Raw genomic sequence first — 14861 nt, 5'->3', positions numbered from 1 at the left:
AGCTTCTGCCTCACTGCACCAGGGACCCAGGTTCAATCCTGACCTTGGGTGCTGTCTGTGTGGAGTTTGCACGTTCTCCCTGTGACCATGTGAGTTTCCTGCGGGTGGTCCGGTCACCTCCCACATCTCAAAGATGTGTGGGTTTGTAGGTTAATTGGCCTCTTTAAATTGCCCCTGGTGTGCAGGGAGTGGATGTGAATGGAGGATATATAGAACTAGTGTGAATGGGTGATTGATGGTCGACATGAACTAAGTGGGCCAACAGGCCTGTTTCCATGCTGTATCTCCAAACTAAACTAAACAGCAATGGAAGAGGATGACAGATAGAGGGTCAGCGAAGGAACGCTGGAGCTCAGGGCTTTATTGGCTGTTGGCATAATCACTTTTCATGCACCCATTAAATTCAGGGATACTCAAGAATTTGAGAAATGTACTGTAAAAAAAATAAAAATAAAAATCATTTATATTTATATGTGATGCAGATGTAAATATGTAAACTGACCAGTGTCCTTGGCAGCACAGTAGCGCAAAGGCAGATTTGCTGCTTTACAGCGCCAGAGACCCAGATTCAATCCTGGACTACGGGTGCTGACTGTACGGAGTTTAAGTTCTCGCTAAGACCACATGGGTATTCCCCAGGAGCTCTGGTTTCTTCCCACACTCCAAAGACATACAGGTTTGCAGGTTAATTGGCTTCAATAAAATTGTAAATTGTCCTTATGCCCCTGTCCCACTTAGGAACCTGAACAGAAACCTCTGGAGACTTTACGCCCCACCCAAGGTTTCCGTGCGGTTCCCGGAGGTTTTTGTCAGTCTCCCTACCTGCAACCTCCGGCAACCACCTGCAACCTCCGGGAACCGCACGGAAACCTTGGGTGGGGCGCAAAGTCTCCAGAGGTTTCCGTTCAGGTTTCTTAAGTGGGACAGGGGCATTAGAGTGTAGGATAGTGCTAGTGTACAGGTGTGATTGTTAGTCAGCACGGACTCGATGGGCCAAAGGGCCTGTTTCTGCGCTATATCTCTAAAGTCTTAAGTGCATCAAAGTGCAGATCAAACCATGGTCTCCAATAGAAGTGTAAATAAATCAACCACTTTTGATCAACTTTTTTGGCAAACATATAGTGAAACATCACCATTATTGGAACACTGCGAAAAAACAAAAACTGGCAGATCTCAAAGGCAGCTATGAAATAACTGAAGAAAGATCCTGACCCAAAACATCACCCGTCCATTCCCTCCACAGATGTTGCCTGACCCACTGAGCACCTCCAGAACTTTGTGCTTGTTTAATATTCCAGCATCTGTAGTCCGTTGTGTCTCCATAAAATGTTTTATGTTCATTGAAGAGGGCAAAAACAGAAGTTCTTGATTTAAGTGCTGATTCCAAAGGGGTGGTACCTCGTTCAGTATTCTCTGCACTAAGTTTAGATTAGTGCTCAAGTTGCTTACAAATGACTTGAACGAACAACCTTCTTAGAGAGGTGAAGCAGTTATAGAGTGATACAGTGTGGAAACAGGCCCTTCGGCACAACTCGACCACATCGCCCAACACCGCTACACTAGTCCCACTTGTCTGTGCTTGGTCCATATCCCTCCAAACCTGTCCTATCCATGTACCTGTCTAACTGTTTCTTAAACAATGAGATAGTCCCAGCCTCAACTACCTCCTCTGGCAGCTTGTTCCATACAACCACCACCATTTGTGTGAAAAAGTTACCCCTCAGATTCCTATTAAATCTTTTCCCCTTCACCTTGAACCTATGTCCTCTGGTCCTCGATTCCCCTACTCTGGGTAAAATACTCTTACCTAGAGACACCACGACGGTTGCGCCTCAAGCCACGCAAGCCCAAGAGCTGCTCTGCACAACACAGGATGACGCTTCTAAGGCCGCCTGGGTCAAGACAAGATGGAAGTCAGTGGAACTATCTAGGCTACACCATTACATCAATGACCCCATGAATGTCCCTGGCCAGGACCTGCCCCGAAATCAGTGGACAACCCTCAACCGCTTGAGGACAGGCATCGGACGCTATGGAGTAGCGATGAAGAGGTGGGGCCTCGTGGACAGCGAGCGCCTCCTGCGAGTGTGGGGACCCAACACAGACAGTGGAGCACATGGTCACCAGTTGCCCCAAACACCGGCCACCGAATGGTGAACGAGGTCTGATTGACCTGGACGATGACACGTTAGCCTGGCTCGCCTCAACGGAGCTGCAGGTCTAAAAGACATACGACAGAAGAAGAAGAAGGTAAATACTCTGTGCATCTACTCAATCTGTTCCTCTCATGATCTTGCACGCCTCTATAAGATCACCCCTTATTCTCCTGTGCTCCATGGAATAGAGACCCAGCCTACTCAACCTCTCCCTATAGCTCACACCCTCTAGTCCTGGCAACATCCTCGTAAATCTTTTCTGAACCCTTTCAAGCTTGACAATATTGCTTTCTTATAACATGGTGCCCAGAACTGAACATGATATTCTAAATGTCTCACCAAAGTCTTATATAACTGCAACTTGACCTCCCACCTTCTATACTCATTGATCTATAGAAAGGATACCCTGCAGAGAGGGTCATTGGCTATGTGGGGCAGTAACAGCTAAGATTAGATTAGATTAGATATAATTTATTGCCACACAGCCAGGCTGGTGGAAATTTGGGTTGTCTGCAACGATACAATAATACAGAACACACAACCACAATAAAACTGTAACACAAACATCCACCACAGCATTCATCACTGTGGTGGAAGGCACAAAATTTGGCCAGTCCTCCTCCATTCCCCCCCCCCGTGGTCAGGACCAGAGTCCAGAGTCAGTCCAGGATCGGCTCTTCCTCACCGGAGACCGCGGCTTCAAGTTGTTGTAGGCCGCAGGCCAGCGGTCAAGATTTAAAGACCCCGCCGCAGCCAGAAGCACCGTAGACTGCAGGGCCGGCGGTCGAAGCTCCCCTCCAGGGGTGTTGGTAAGTCCATGCCGGCCCCGCGGTAGAAGTTGGCCGCGGGCCGGCAGTGATGGCTTCTTCTTCCCCCGGGTCCCCAACGTGAGATCCCGGGCTGTAGACGCTGCACCAGCTGGAGCTCTGCAGACCGCGGCTTCAGGCTGCTGGCTGCCCCGGGCCAGCGAAACGGAGTGCTCCCCTCCAGCAAGCCCCAGCGAGGGTCGCCCGCTCCACGCCGAGAGTCCACGCTGCGCCCGCCGCTGAAGCCCCGGGCGCGTCTCCGGGAAAGGCCGCGTCGATCCTTGATGTTAGGCCACGGGGGAGGCGACCTGGAAAAACTCGCCTCTCCGTGGAGGAGGCGACCGAAGCGGTTTCCCCCTCACCCCCCCCACACCACACACACAAAGAAACATCAAATACAGACTTCAAAACATACTAAAAAAAATAAAAAAAGGTTGAAAAACTGACGAGCTGCATGACATGGCTGCTGCCAGAGCAGCGCCCCCTACAGACTTGCTAAGAGGGGTGGTGCAGCGGTAGAGTTGCTATCATACAGCGCCAGAGACCCCGGTTTGATCCTGACTACGGGTGCTGTCCGTACGGAGTTTGTACGTTCTCTGTGTGACCGTGTGGGTTTTCTCCGCGTGCTCCGGTTTCCGCCCACACTCCTACAACGTGCAGGTTTCTAGGTTAATTGGCTTTTGTAAAAATTGTCCCTAGTGTGTAGGATAGAACTAGTATATGGGTGATCACTGGTCAGGACATGGTGGGACAAAGGGCACGTTTCCACACTGCATCTCTAAAACGATAGAACTAAAGAATTTTGGAGCAATTGTTTTGTCTCGTATGGGGTTTGAAATAGAATTCTTACTCTTTTCACGTGAAAATCTTCTATGGAATTTAGTTCAAAATGAGCCGCAGGATCGTAGGCTGAGGAATGCAGCATTTCTGCTTTCGATACACTACACAGTATGAAACCCCAGGTTATCGCCACATCCAACATCCAAAGAAAACCCTTGAACAACACAGCACTGCTGCACTAGAACAATATTTTTGTTTCTTGCTCGAGCTATCATTGTGGCCTCCGAGTGCAACGGCCAATTTTCTGTCAATTAGTGCAAAAGTACGGGCAGCTTTGTAGCGTGGACTGCTGCCACTTGGAACTAGGTGGAGATTACACAACTTTGCTGCACTAGAGGGCCCAGGCAGCTGCTGAGAGGGATGACCGTCACTGCTTAACACTGGGCTAACTGCAAATGTCTCATGAATGAAAGATGTTTGCTTTAGCCACAGGCATTGCTATTCTGCTGGCTTGTGCTTCAGTGCAAAGTATGTTTCCAAATGCTTGTCGCACCTGTAACCTGCAAAGCTGCATGTTACTATGTAGATAATTATCCATTGCTCAATTTCACAAAAACTGTGAGCCTATATGTTATTTTACTTGCCTCAATTAAGTTCAGGTGATCACCAAGTTTCACTCTCACCATTCAACTCCCCACTCCCCCGCCAAACCAAAGGTTAAAAAAAAAGTTTTTTTTAAGCATCGATTTTAAAATGCTTAATCTAGAGGTTGCAGGGAGACCTGGTAGAAGTATATCAAATTATGAGAAACACAGATAGGATTAACAGTCAGAACCTTTTTCCCCAAGATGGAAAAATCAAATACTAGAGGACAGAGCTTTAAGGTGAGAGAGGCAAAGTTTAAAGGAGATGTGCGGGGCAAGTCTCTTTTAAAAGACGGTGGTTGATGAGTGCCTGGAATGTGTTGCCGGGGATGGTGGTTGAAGCAGATATGATAGTGGCATTCAAGAGATTTTAGGATTAGCAGGGAACGGAGAGATATGGATCATGTGCAAGCAAGATTTAAATTGATCTTGGCATCATGTTAAGCATTGACACTGTGGGTCGAAGGGCCTGTTCATGTGTTGTACTTGTCTATGTAATGCTAATTCGCCAGATTCTCAACCTGGAATTTAATTTGCATCACATTGAAAAGATCAATCTTGTTCATTTTGGGGCACAATTAACTGCCATAAAATATAGTTTTAATTTTGAAATGACAAAAAATTGAAATGGTTTTACAGCAATGATCCTGAAAAAAAGACCTTACATAACGAGAGTGTTTGATCACATTTAAACAAAAATGTCGCACTAAGTTTGGCCTGCCGTTTTGGAGCTGAAGTATTATCTCAGCTTCTCTTTCCACAGACGCTGCTTGACCTCCTGGGTGTTTTTATATTGTTTAAAACAAAAACAAATTTGGAACATATTCCACTGGGAGCCAGTTGAAGACTTACAACTTAAGAAAGAAGTCATCTGTAATTTGTAAAACTGGGGAGCAGGGAGTATTGGAATATATGTATTAGTATTTTTTCATTGCTGAAGCCTTTTCCACCATCGTATGAAAACTACACTAGATAGTTCACAATTACCTCATTGCTTAAAAGAATATAAACTAAGACAATGGGATTTTCTTTCAAAATGGCATGGTGTTTATTTATAGATGTGTTTATTTATTTAAAATGATGAATGTGAAAAGCAGGAGATTGCATTCTGCATAAACATTTAATCCACAAATGCCACAGAAGTGAGTGACCAACCAATCTATTTTTAATGGCCTTGGTTAAGGGAACATTACAGGCAACATTGCGAGTCGATGAAGCCCGCGGAGAATGGCCGATGGGTCTGCGGAGCCTGGGTCTGGATCGGCGTCCGGCGAGGCTCCGGCAGCTATAGTGGGGAGGTCAGTGCGGTGGACGATGATGGCCCCGACCCACGAACGATGACGGACATTTGGAAGTGAGGACGTGGGAAGGAATATTGGAGGACCCGGCATGGGTGATTGCCTTGAGGGAGGGGGAAGAACTATCAGGACCCCTCATGGGGGGGACCGCCGTGAGGGATGGGGGTGGAGAACAAAGAGGGTACTTTGTAAGCACCCTTTATGGGCGACTATTTGCATACTGGGTATGCAAGCAAAGAATTTCACTGTGACTTGTCACATGTGACAAAGCATTCATTCGTTCCCGCAGGTTTGAGGGGACCACCTACTGTGTTTTCGTTCACCTATTGACAATTGCATTGGCCAGACTTCAATCCTACAACCGCCACTGCAGCAGTTTTCAACTGTGGGCTTTTGCCAGCTCAACCAACATGAGGAATGGCGCACGGACAAGATGTTTTACCCACTGACTACAACAGCAAATGAAGAGAGAAGAAAAACTTGGAAGCCATCTGTTCGGCTTGATGGAGCGAGTTATTCTTTCATCGCAGATGATGGCACAACTTGGAAATTCCACAAAAATATAATGTTGAGATAGTTAGAGGCATTTCAAAAACTGAGATATTTCACGCCATATTTGGCTGCAACCAAGACCCCTATTAATATGGTGACAGCCAAACACGATGACGCGATCAGGAACTGGCCACTTAATGATATTGTTACTGCTGTTGCACTGCAGATGATGGGAGGAGAATGCAATGGATCATTTACAGAAAGCCATGGTCATATAGGGCAGCACAGTGGTGCAGTGGCAGGGTTGCTGCTTTACAGCACCAGAGACCCAGGTTTGATCCTTACTATGGGCGATGTCTGTATGGAGTTTGTACCTTCTCCCTGTGACTACGTGGGCTTTCTCTGGGTGCTCCGGTTTCCTCCCACACTCTAAAGATGTGCAGGTTTGTAGGTTAATTGGCTTTGGTAAAGATTGTAAATTGTCCCTAGTGTGAAGGATACTGTTTGTGCTGGTCGGCGCGGACTTGGTGGACCAAAGGGCCTGGTTCTGTGCTGTATCTCTCAAATAAACTAAAATAAAAAAGAAAGCCCAAGTGATTAAAGTGAATAATTCTTTTGGAAGTGGCAATTTAAATCATAACCTTAACTCCTTCACTGTTGAGTTGTACGGCAGAAATACTCTTTTAGCTTCAAGCACCACAGTTGCAAGTGTACAGGTCCCAGAACAAAGTCCCATCGCTGTATCTGACTGACAACTCTAATCATTTAATTGATTTCTCATTGCTTTATTTTCAAATGGTGTTTAGTTCCACTGCCCTTCACCTGGAGCCAGAAATTCTGCCATATTTTTTTTAAACATTGGTTTCATCATTTTTTTAAAGAATTCTTCCCACTAGGCAACACTTCAATGGAATGCAGAAGACACTATGTTTTGTGAGGGTTGATATTCACAAGTTAATTGACACAGATACATAAAAACTACCCTACTTGTGACTGGGTTTAACAAATTGTTCAAGAACCAGAGGACGTGGATTTAAAGTGAGGGGGGAAAGATCGAACAGGAAACTGAGGGGTAGCGTTTTCACACAAAGTGTGCTTGGTGTATGGAAGGAGCTGCCAGAGGACGTAGTTGAGGCAGGTACTATGGCAACATGTAAGAAACCTTTGGACAGGTACTTGGGTAGGATAGGTTTAGAAGGATATGGACCTCTAGAATTTAGGAGATTGAGAAACTTACAAAATTCTTAAGGGGTTGGACAGGCTAGATGCAGGAAGATTGCTCCCGATGTTGGGGAAGTCCAGGACAAGGGGTCACAGCTTAAGGATAAGGGGGAAATCCTTTAAAACCGAGAAGAGAAGAACTTTTTTCACACAGAGAGTGGTGAATCTCTGGAACTCTCTGCCACAGAGGGTAGTCGAGGCCAGTTCATTGGCTATATTTAAGAGGGAGTTAGATGTGGCCCTTGTGGCTAAGGGGATCAGAGGGTATGGAGAGAAGGCAGGTACAGGATACTGAGTTGGATGATCAGCCATGATCATATTGAATGGCGGTGCAGGCTCGAAGGGCCGAATAGCCTACTCCTGCACCTAATTTCTATGTTTCTATGTTTCTATACGCAGGTGGGTGGGACTAGCGAAGATGGGACATGTTGGCAGATGTGGGCAAGTTGGACTGAAGGGCCTGTTTCCACGCAGTAAAACTCTGAGGTGACAAATTTCCCCAGTAAACATCAGGAGAATCTGTGGAATTCATTGCCACAGACGACAGTGGTGGCCATGTCATGGGGCATTTTTAAAGCGGAGATTGATAGGTTCTTGATAATTACGGCCATCAAAGATTACCGGGAGAAGGCAGGTTAATGGGGTTGAGAGGGAAAAATAGATAAGCCATAATTGAATGGTAGAGCAGGCTCAATGGGCCGAATGGCCTAATTCTGCTCCTATGTCTTATGGCCTTATCTTCTGCATCTGCCAACACGTAATTATTATTAAATTAGAGTTTAATTTCATATCCACCTTTTTTTTTTTAACACAGAATCACTTCTATTGAAAGTAGAATTATATTATATTGACACTTACAAAGAGTTAGAGGTCTTTTGCTATCATTTCGTAGTATTAATCCAATAATATTGAGCAATATTAAGCAATTCGTGGAATGTCACAGGGATTAGTGGCGAGGCTCCAGTCATTTCCAATCAGTAATGGAACATGGAAAGGTACAGTACAGGAACAGGCCCTTTGGCCCCCAATGTCCATGCCAAATAAGCTAAATTAGTCTCATCTGTCTGCACATGATCCACACCCCTCCATTCCATGAGCACGATTGAGAGTGGAAGGCCGTCGGAGAGCAGTCAGTCAAGGTGTTGGGGGGTTGCCGAGAACAAAGAGGGGCCCAGTGTGGGAGGTTGCTGAGAATCAAGGACCAGGCATTGGAAGGGTGAGGGAGGGGGGAGGGAGGGTGAAGAAGAGGGACCATCCAAACTATATTGAATACTTTTTATAACTTTTGTCGGCAGCCTATACAAGGCGACTCTTTGTATACTTACGTATTGTATGAGAAACAAAGAATTACACTCTACCAAGTACATGTGACAATAAAAGTATCAATCAATCATTCCTTGCTGACGTAGACAGAGGCTGCATGTTGGACGTACTAAGATCTAATGAATAGTCTTTAACTCTCAGATGCTGCCTGAGCCATGGAACATTTGCATCATTTTCCACGAGTGGTCTCCCTGGTGAATGCAAGAATGTGGAAGCTGTTTTATATTTGGATGAAAGTTCTGGTTGGAGATCTAAAGTACAGTCCTGGACACTCCGAGGTACATGCACCGATCTTCAAATGCAGTAACAAAGCAGCAGAATTATATTGAGACCAAAAGGTTTAATTACAAGACAGTTTCGTTTTTTAGTTCAGTTAATTGTCACGTGTATAGAGGTACAGTGAAAAACTTTTGTTGCGTGCTAACTAGTCAGCATAAAAACAATACATGATTACAAGCGATTCATTTACAGTGTATAGATACACGACAAGGGAATAACCTTCAGTGCAAGGTAAAGCCAATCAAGGATAGTCCAAGGGTCATCAAAAAGGTAGATAGTTGTTCAGCACGGCTCTCTGGGTGTGGTAGGATGATTCATTGCCTGATAAAACCTGGGTATCAGCCTTGAATTGAAACAGGCTCAAAGTTCAGATGAGCTTTCTCACGCCATGTACCATTGCTATGTTTTGCGTGACAGAGCCTATAACTAACATTAACTCTTAACGTAGAAAAATTGCCAACCTTTGATCAATATTTGTTCGTCTAAATAACAATGACAAATGGGTGGAGTAACTTTTCCCTGCAAAAACTGGCTTTCATTCAATTCAGCTCACACTGAATGGATGGTGTTGGATCGTGGAACGTCTAATTGACTAGAGCTGGAATATTTTAAAACACAGAACGTAAATACCAAAATTACTCCAGTGCTGCGGTTCCTTGTTAAATGAGTAGATCGGTGCCAATTTCCCCTGCTGGCATTGATGGAAGTGAAAGGAAGAGGATGTGTGAAAGGTCATAGTCACGTCCAGTGCCAAAAGGATGAGTGGGTGCTCGGATTTGTCTGCCCACCACTCAGGAAGAAAAACATCAGCCCTTTCATTCATTTCAATGTGAAGGATTCAAATTTCAGAGCCACACAACACAAACTGAACAACATTAATTCTATTAAAGTTGCTTTCAAATCGTAACCACACGCTGTTTCCGTTGCAGACTGGACCCAGACTGATTTTCATTTGGTGCAGCAGATCAATCTGCAAAGCAACTCTCTACCAGTTTCCAGTTGCTCCAACTACCATTGGCAGCTTTGCCTTCAGCTGCCTTGGCACCAGGCTGTGAAGTGCACTCCCTACTTCTGCCTCTCATCTCATCAAAGGAAACCCACACACCGCATCTTCAACCAAAGTTTTATGTCCCTTTATGGTCTCTCGTCTTTCAACCTAGTGCCAATTTTCACTCAAATCCTCCCTTACAATATTGAACAGTATAGCATAGGAACAGGCCCTTCGGCTCACAATGTCCATGCTGAACATGATGCCAAGACTAACTCTTACCTGAGTGCACGTAATCCATAATCCCTCCATTCCCTGCAGATTCATGTGCCTAGTCCAAAGTCTCTTAAATACCATTATTGTATCTGCTTCATCCACCAACCCTAGCAGTGCGTTCCAAGTACCTACCACCCTCTGTGTAAATAAAACTTGCCCCGGACAACTCCTTTAAACTCTATCTCTCTCATCTTAAACCCTTGCACTATAGCATTTCATATTTCCATCCTGGGAAAAAGGTCATAGAGTCATGCCATTCGGTCCAACTTGCTCATGCCAACCAAGATGCCCTATCTACACTAATTCCACCTGTCTGAATTTTGCCTGTACTCTTCTGAACCTTTCCTATCCATGAACCTGTCCAAATGTCTTTTAAAGGTTAGGGAACTTGGAATATCTCACTTCATGTAAAAGGTATCACATGCATGTACATAGCACAATTCCAAAACCTCCCATTGCCTGGGAAAGGTGGAACAATGGTCGATTGTTGGCTGTGGAGAAGGTGATAATGAGAGATACAAACAGTGAAACTGGGTAGGGTGACAGTGAAACTAGTATGACGATTGGCGTGAGAGGGACGGAGAGAGAGGGGATGTAAGGGTTAATTGAAGTTAGAGAAATCAAAAACATAAACCTAGGTTGTAAGCTGCCTTAGCGAAATGTGAGGTGCTGTTCACCCAATTTGCGTCACCTATCCCTTTTCTCCAGAGATGCTGCCTGACTTGCCGAGTTACCCCAGCTTTTTGTGTCTATCCTCTGTGTAAACCAGCATCTGCAGTTCCCTCCCGCACATCTGCAGTTCCTTCCTGCACAAGGACCTGGAAAGCCTTCTCACACCAAACATGAAAGCTCTGCGTCGTGTGACATAGGATCTGAATGCAGAAATTTGGCTAAACTCTTATCGTTATTTCTTCTTCGTTAAAACGGTGACAACTGCACAGTTGGGACAGGGGGGGGGGGCCGGGGGGGGGGGGGGGGGAGTGGGGTACTAACTTGTTTTCCTACAGAAACTGCCACTCTGTAAGTTCAGCTCTTGTAGAGTGGACAGAGCTGATTTGTGAAGCATCCAATGACCTAGAGCTGGAATATTTAAAAATAAACAAAAAAACAAAAAAATACAAACTCAAAATTTACAGTAGGAACTACACAATTGATTGAAGTTGGTCTCTGCTGATTTAACAGATGAGTGACAGTTTTCACTGCTGGCATTGAATGGAAGAGGAAGAGGTTAAAGTGGACGGTCAAGTCCAGCACTGAAGAGGATTTCGTTTCGCGCCGCTCAGGCAAGCTCGTCAGCCCTTTCATTCATTTCTTTGCAAAGTACTCAGATTTCAAAGAGCACAAACTAAACTGCACTCATTTTATTTCACAACAGTTTATTTTGAAAGAACAATCACGTTCTCTTCATTGCAGAGTGCAGCCAGGACAGACTAATTTCATTTAGTGCAGTCTAAATCAGTTCTTCAATGTGAATATTTGCAGAGTTCCGTTTAAAACTGTAAATAAGCACTTTCATAAATCATTTTTCTAAAATAAAAATGTTTTTTAGATAGTTTGATATGGAGCACAAAGCGGTGACTCGAAGAGATTAATCTGCCAGACTTCCAGAATGTGGTGAATGTAGCAACAAAGTCCCGCTCGCTACAGTTCAGCATACAGCAGTCCTAATCAGAAGGCAGTTCCAAACCACAAACACGAGGTTTTTTTTTGCCACTGTAGGTCCGACGTAAAAACAAAAACACAATATAATAATCAGCAGGGCTGATCAGCATGTGTTTTATTATTTCAGGGCGCCAAATGTTTAACTCTGAAAATCAAAACTTTTTTAAAAATCCATTCATAATTTGAATTGATACTCACTTGCCTGCAGCCCATTATGCCTTTTTTTAAGTGATAAGAAATTATGTTTTGGACTGTATTTATTTCAAACAAATATCCATTTAAACAACACAAAGAAAATCCAGACACATTGGCATTTGTGCAGTTTTCAGTAGCATTTCAGGATGCGCCTTACCTGTTATGAACACGGCCTTCCCTTGGACAGGTAACTTGGGAGAGGAGAGTGACTGAAAAACGAGGAAGCATGCAGCTGTGAAGATTAGAACTCCTGAAAAGCCTGCCAGGAAAACGCAACAAATCCTCTCCAGGGCGATAAGGAGAATCACATAAATAATCAGGCGGTGATTCCATTGTATTTCAGCCATGGCTAGTCTCAGGAAAGCGACTGTGCCTACCACGCTGACAGCACACACATAAGCTAAGAAGGATGTGGGATAACCTTCCATGAGTTCTGGCAGAGAAAGACGCGGCAGGTCCAAGACTTGACTGATTCACAGACGGTATTTATATACTGTACTATTCGAAAAGCGCGACTAGCCACAAAAGGGGGAGGGATTATGAAAATGTGCGCTAGATTAAATAGTTTTTTTTTTTTAATTCGCCAGTCTGGTTATGCTGCAGCGTGAGTTCAAATATTCACTCAAGAGCCCCAGGCGCTGCTAGCCAGCTTATTCACAAATGTTCCCGGTCTGTTGCTTTCACGTTTCAATAAAAGACGGATTCGGTCTGGAAGTATAAGCTGCCATTTCACGTTGGAAAGATGCCAGGCGTCTGCACTTTAACCTGGAGAAGTGAACTCAAACCCCACGACCTGCCTTTTAATTAATGTGAGCACTGCACTTATAACGCGCCGCGCTCAAATTGCAACATTCGTCGTTTCAGCTTCAGCGGGGGAACAATTGTATTTCGCCCCAAATCGCGGGAGGTTTCTCAGAGCGGGTGTAATAAGGGGTGGGTAACAATGTACAGTGATATCAGGAGAAGTGCGTCCTAGGAACACAGCAGAACGCGGCTAGTTCAATTCCCAACTCTAGTGTGGTATATCACTCGCAGTAGACTAAATAAAGTCTGAGTGCTTCTTTCAACGTTTAAACCTAGCCGCGCGTAGCTCTTAATGTATCGCAGTCATGCATGGAACACACAAAGGACCTGCTTCTGATCCCATGATGAAGATATACACGCTGATTAGCGAAAACCCTTTATGCAATAACAACCCGCATCCTGAATTCCATTGCCTTCACATCTGATTGCTTTTCTTTGTGACTCTTCAGTCGAGTGTTCGAAAGCACCACTGAGCTGACCTGAGAACTCACCAGCACTTCAATCAAACTGATCGAGACCATCTGTTCCATTGCTTAGTTCCCGGCACCTTTCCACAAGTTCCCCCTTATTTCGCCACATGCTGAGATCTTTGCATTTCAGCAGGCCCCGGGAGATGGGTGACACCAATGACCCTTGCTAAACTTCCCGCCTGTCCTTGAAGTCAATTAGAGATGGTCACTCTGTCATCACGGGAGTTGAAATACAGCCTCTTGTTCAGGTGGACAGGTACATGGATAAGAAAGGTTTAGTTTAGAGATGCGGCATGGAAACAGGCCCTTCGGCCCACCGAGCCCTTGCTATCCGGGCAATCTAGTCACACTAGTACTATCCTACACACACTAAGGACAATTTACAATTTTTACCAAAGCCAATTACCCTACAAACCTGTACGTCTTTGGAGTGTGGGAAGAAACCTGAGAAACCTGATGTGGTCATGGGGAGCACGTACAAACTCCAGACAGACAGCACACCTAATCAGGATCGAACCCGGGTCTCTGGTGCTGTTAGGCAGCTACTCTATTGCCACGCCACCGAGCCGCCCAGGGATATGGGTCAAACGCGTGTGGGTGGGGCATCTTGGTTGGCATGGGCAGGTGGGGTTGAAGGGCCTGTTTCCGTGCCGTAGAACTCCATGACCTCCTGGAGCTGAAATTCCATTGCCCCGGCTGCAAGGGGCAAATTCGACCTGACGACCGGCTGCGGAAATCAAGATCGACCGCCTTACCCAAAGATCCTGTAGCGAGCAAGATAGATCACTCGACGAAAAAGACGTAATACGGTCATGGGCACATTCATGGGTAATTTTCGGCCCCATTTCCGTAACCGGCTTCCGTCTCCGCACCAAAGATCCCATAGCGGAGCAAAGATACTAGTGCGGAGAAGGAAGCCGGTTACGGAAACATCCTCGTAAAAATAAAAGTTATTTGGGAAAAATCTTCTCATTTTCAGAATTATAATTTATTGACACAAATTGTTCTCCCGCAACGTTGATTACACTGCGAGTTGGGTCGGGTCGGGTTACTGAAATGGATGAAAAAAAGGCCCACGTTCCGCTGCTTTGCATACTACACGTCAGCCCATTGCATTTAGCAGGAGTGGTCTATCTTGCTTGCTACAGGATCTTTGGCCTTACCTGGCCTAGGTGCCACCTCACGGGGGGACTTCCGGGGAGGGAGGGGGGAAGATTAAAAATGCCCTCTTGTGATATTGTCTGGATTAAAGGAGGTGCCGGACCACCAGTTGCTGGAAAATCGATGGTGGATCTGCTGTTTATACGAGTGCACCACGATAAGGCGATAATATGACAGTGTTGTAACAACGTTTATTGTGGAAAGTACCTGAGTGTGTCTGCCTCAGTGTGTCTGCCTCAGTGTGTCTGCCTCAGTGTGTCTGCCTCAGTGTGTCTGCCTCTTGACACTGAACATTTTATTTATTTA

General features: G+C 45.3%; 1 protein-coding gene across 3 annotated transcripts in view; it reads right to left on the bottom strand.

Moving 5' to 3' along the window:
* hsd11b2 (hydroxysteroid 11-beta dehydrogenase 2) overlaps nucleotides 1–14861 on the bottom strand; it is a 54111-nt gene that overhangs the window by 23790 nt on the left and 15460 nt on the right. Inside the window, exon 1 of one of the 3 annotated variants that reach the window (XM_033036240.1) lies at nucleotides 12278–12675. The exons of 1 other annotated variant lie outside the window; for it this stretch is intronic. In XM_033036240.1, coding sequence (XP_032892131.1) covers nucleotides 12278–12548 — 271 coding nt within the window. In that variant the 5' untranslated portion in view covers nucleotides 12549–12675. Of the gene's footprint in view, nucleotides 1–12277; nucleotides 12676–14861 lie in introns of those variants that run through there. One more of the 3 variants, XM_033036238.1, reaches the window with a different exon arrangement.

Source organism: Amblyraja radiata, chromosome 17 (assembly GCF_010909765.2).
Source record: "Amblyraja radiata isolate CabotCenter1 chromosome 17, sAmbRad1.1.pri, whole genome shotgun sequence".
Taxonomy (NCBI): Eukaryota; Metazoa; Chordata; class Chondrichthyes; order Rajiformes; family Rajidae; genus Amblyraja; species Amblyraja radiata.
The sequence above is the reverse complement of the archived record's forward strand: the minus strand, read 5'-3'. Positions and strand labels throughout refer to the sequence as shown.